The 4,296-nt window shown below is 55.2% G+C and overlaps 1 protein-coding gene across 1 annotated transcript; it reads right to left on the minus strand.

The window, feature by feature from the left end:
• Nucleotides 1-312: 312 nt before the first annotated feature.
• LOC104536520 (DNA replication licensing factor MCM3-like) lies at nt 313-4,096 on the minus strand (the record flags this gene model as incomplete). Its single annotated transcript, XM_010179155.1, has 8 exons — nt 313-511; nt 755-830; nt 999-1,081; nt 2,525-2,628; nt 2,831-2,971; nt 3,130-3,280; nt 3,612-3,738; nt 3,922-4,096. Coding segments are annotated over 8 exons (1,056 nt in total), but the record flags the coding sequence as incomplete, so codon positions are not given.
• Nucleotides 4,097-4,296: the final 200 nt, after the last annotated feature.

Consider the following 4,296-nt stretch of genomic DNA (forward strand, 5'->3'; position numbering starts at 1 on the left):
GAAACCATTACTAAAAACAATACATTAAAAGTGTTGATAATTTGCACCTAAGCTTTTCATTTAGGTTCCTTGCATAAACAAACCTCTTCCCGAATACTCCACGTTGGAGGCAACAACAGTAAGAGAGCTACCAGAGCTCCTGGCTTTTCGGGTGCCAGCAATGCACAGGGAGGAAGGACCGTAAAGTGCACAGACTTGAGCTGCCTAAAGCTCAGCTCAACCAGGTGAAGCATTCAGGAGAGAGTTGAAGGCAAACACAAGGAGTTTCCAGACTGAGAGTCCACAAGAGCTCAGGCTCTTCCGCCCAGAGGCTCAGATTAAGAAGACAATGTCATCAGACACCATGATCTGGTTGTCATCTTGCATGTGGGCCAGCGCCACCTTCACTTCAGCCAGCGAGAAGGGCTCGGGGTTGTCACGGTTGATGGACTCCATCACGTTCTTCAGACCCACAGACTGGGCATGGGAAGTTTTGAAGACCTCCAGGAGGGCAGCCTTGAATGCTTTCAACCTGGGCAGGCAAGGTGAGAAGTAGACCCCTCAGAGACCACACACAAGTCCTTCCCCTTCCTCCCCAGCCCAGGATGCCTCAGCCCTTCCCCATCCTGCAAGTGACATCCAGCAGGAAAGCCAAAACCAGAGCTGTGAGCACCCTCCACAGATGCATCTCCAGCATCAGACAACAGCTTGGACCCACCAGGGTGGGGTGGGACATGCAGGGACAGAAACCTCCTCTCCTCCAACCCCCACTCACCTCGGCTCAGCCAACTCCGGCTTCTTCGCTTCGCCAGCAGCCGAGGCTTCGGGGGTCTTGGGAGTGTGTGCCTGGACTGGAGCAGAGAGAAGGGTCACCTTCAACCTGCCTGGGGGGTTTGGATGGTACCAGGGACCCCAAGTGACCCCAAGGCATTGCTGCTCCCCAGGGTGTGCAGACTACTCAGGGCAGAAGGCAGCAGCACCCTCAGGAACCAGGTGCCACCAAAACCCCAGAGACTCACCCTGTGGCATCTCCTCCTCGGCATCACTGAAGTCGTAGGGGTCATAGGAGTCCCCTTCGTCTCCTGTGCGTGCCTTCTTTCTCCTGGGTGGGGGAAGAAGAGGTCACCCCTGCTACAGCTGAACTGCAGACCTCAGGAACCCCCTCCCCAAAACCTTGAGCTCCTGGAGACATCTGGCCAAGACCACACAGGGTATGAGCAGCTCACAGGAAAGTCACCCTCCAGCCACAAACCCCTGCCCATGGCATGGAAACCCAGGCCAGCACCAGCCCCAAGGGTTGTGGACTGCCAGGATCACAGAATGGTTTGGGTTGGAAGGGACCTTAAAGCCCCCCCACTCCAACCCCCCATGGGCAGGGACACCTCCACCAGCCCAGGCTGCTCCAAGCCCTGGCCAACCTGGCCTTGGGCACTGCCAGGGAGGGGGCACCCACAGCTTCTCTGGAAAACCTGGGCCAAGGCCTCAACACCCTCATTGTAAAAAATGTCTCCTTTACATCCAGTCTAAGTCTACCCTCCACTAGGGTCTCACCAGAGTGGAGTAGAGGGACAGCATCACCTCCCTCACCCTGCTGGCCACGCTTCTCTTGATGCAGCCCAGGACAAGGTTGGCTTTCTCAGCTGCAAGAGCACACTGCCAGCTCAAGCCCAGTTTTTCATCCACCAGTATTCCCAGGTCTGCTCTCAATCCATCCATCCCCCAGTCTGTTACTGACACTGGGGACTGCTCTGACATGGGTGCTGGACCTTGCACTTGGACTTGTTGAACTTCATGAAGTTTGCACAGGTACTAAATAGTATTACAGAATCACAGAATCACAGAATATCAGGAGTTGGAAGGGACCTCAAAAGCTCCCCCAGTCCAAGCCCTGCCAGAGCAGGATCACCCAGACCCGGTCACACAGGAACACGGCCACGGCTTTGCGGGTCTCTAGACAAAAAACAGCCTGGGCCAGGGCTCTGTCACCCTTACAGTAAAGAAGTTTGTCCTCATCTTCAGATTGAACCTCCTGTGCTCCAGCCTGCTCCCATTAACCCTTGTCCTGGCATTGGACATCACAGAGCAATGCCTGGCTCCTTCCTCCTGACACGGTATTGTTCTCAGCAGAGACCCCTACTTGTTACTGATCTCTATTTTTAAAATTGAGTCGTTGACTGCAACTCTTTGCTGCCCAGAACAGGCTGCCCAGAGAGCTTGTGGCCTCTCCTTCTCTGGAGACATTCAAAACCTGCATGGCCATGTTCCTGTGTGACTGCTCTGGTGATCCTGCTCTGGCAGGGGTTGGACTGGATGAGCTTTCAAGGTATCTTCCAACTCCTGATATTCTGTGATTCTGTGATTCTTTGGACGTGGCCATCCAGCCGGTTCCTTATCTATGTAATAACTATGTCACTCTATTATGAACTGGGGGAGGATGATCCACTAGGCTGAGCAAAATATGGAGTATTTCTCCAAAACTGGCACTGCTGCAACCTCAGGGTGCCCCCTGTGTACCATTCCCCTCCTCCCTTGCTCTGGCTCCTACCTCCTTGTTGTGCGCTCCTCCTTGGGCTGTGACTCCTCCTCCTCCTCCTTCTCGCTCTCGGAGTCATCCTCTGTCTTTTTTTTGCGCTTCTTCTTCTCCAACACCTGCGTGGCAAAGACAAGGATGGGCTCCAGCTCCTTTCCCACTCAAGCTGCTTTTAGGAGACCATCCCCAAGGGACCCAAGGTCTCATCCCACACTGCCACCAGGAAAGGACCCCACCAGCAGCCCCAGATGCTGCACCAAACCCATCCCTTTCAATGACAATTTTAGGACCTCTGAGCACCAAGGGACACCTCCTCCCCACCTTTTTGAAGTAGGCGAACTGCACCAGCTCCATAGCTGCCTCAGCATCCTGCAGATCAACAGTCTTGTTCATCCTGGCCTTGGCGTGGGCCGTGGAGAGGCGGATCAGGGTCTCCAAGGTACGAGCCGTGACAGGGGAGGTCTGGGGGAGACAGAAAGAGGAGTCTTGGTGAAGCTGACCCATATCCCACCTCACCGAGGTGCCACATCCAGGGTGGAAAACACCCCTAAGGCAAGAGGGGAGCCTGTGCCTCAGTTTCCCTCCTCCTGGCTTGAAAGGGAGCTGCTCCCAGGGCTCACCCTGGCGACATCAGAGTTCATCTCGTCCTGGCTGCGCAGGCGGGAGTACTCCTCCGCGATGTAGTTTGCCGACTCCTCGGTCAAGACGGGCTTGATCATCTTTGCCACGTGGATGTACTTCCTCATGAACTCCATGCTGACGATCTTCTCCCTGCGGGGGATGCACGCACACCCGTGTCCTCCAAGGTGGGGACGGGCAAAGGGCGTTTGCAGAAGTGGGGCTTCCCACTTTTTACCCTTCAAGAGGGTCCAGGTACGTGGGGAATTTGGCTTCAGGAGACGATCCCCATCTGCCTGACATAGGAGATAAAGCCCAGAGCAGGGCTTTCTTGTCATCCTGCCCACATACCTCCCCAGGGACCACCTGCAGCATCATTTAGCACCAGCAATCAACCACCGTTTGCACACTCCAGCCAAACTCATCAACTCACGGTGCTGGAAACCCCCAGAGAGCTCCAGGGAACGTGGGATGAAGGACTCACTTGCGGCGGTTGGGTCCATGCAGGAGATCATCGTGTTTCTCATACACTTGGAGCTCCTGTTCCTCCTCCTGCACAAAGTCAGGGTCCTCCGTAGCCAGGATCTCCACGGCACTGCCCAGGGGCATGGCTGGAGAGGGGAGAGTCACAGAAAACAGGCTTTTAGCCTCTGGAACAACTTCCAAAAGCCACCAAAAGCAGCCTTCAGCAAAGCCAGGGATGCTGAACCCAAAGAGCTGCCACCAAGGGGTGACAACCCACCAAGGAAAGACAGGACTGAGCAGCAAGGAGGTTGCAGTTACAAGCGACTCACCATCCCCGTCCTGCTCGTTGGGGTTACGGTAGCGATGCATCCGCAGGACGTGGTCCGAGATCTCCCTGTCCTGCTCGGGGTCCATCTGGTCCAGCACGATGAAGAGCAGGTCGAAGCGGGAAAGCAAGGAGTCCTGCAGGCCGATGTTTTCCATGGGCGTCTTGTACTGGTCGTACTGCAAGAGGACGAGATAAGGGGTTAGAGGAGACCCTCAGAGGATAGTCTTGACTGCTGGGGGGCTAGGAGGACCTCCTTAGGCCAAGCCCTGTAGGAACTATGCCCAAGCAGCTGGATACCACACTAAACCCAGCCTGCTGCAGCAATAAGGCTTCTTTTTCCCATCCTTGCAAGGAAAATGCTTATTTTTGTGATTCC

This window comes from Mesitornis unicolor, unplaced genomic scaffold (genome assembly GCF_000695765.1).
Source record: "Mesitornis unicolor isolate BGI_N332 unplaced genomic scaffold, ASM69576v1 scaffold21552, whole genome shotgun sequence".
NCBI lineage: Eukaryota > Metazoa > Chordata > Aves > Mesitornithiformes > Mesitornithidae > Mesitornis > Mesitornis unicolor.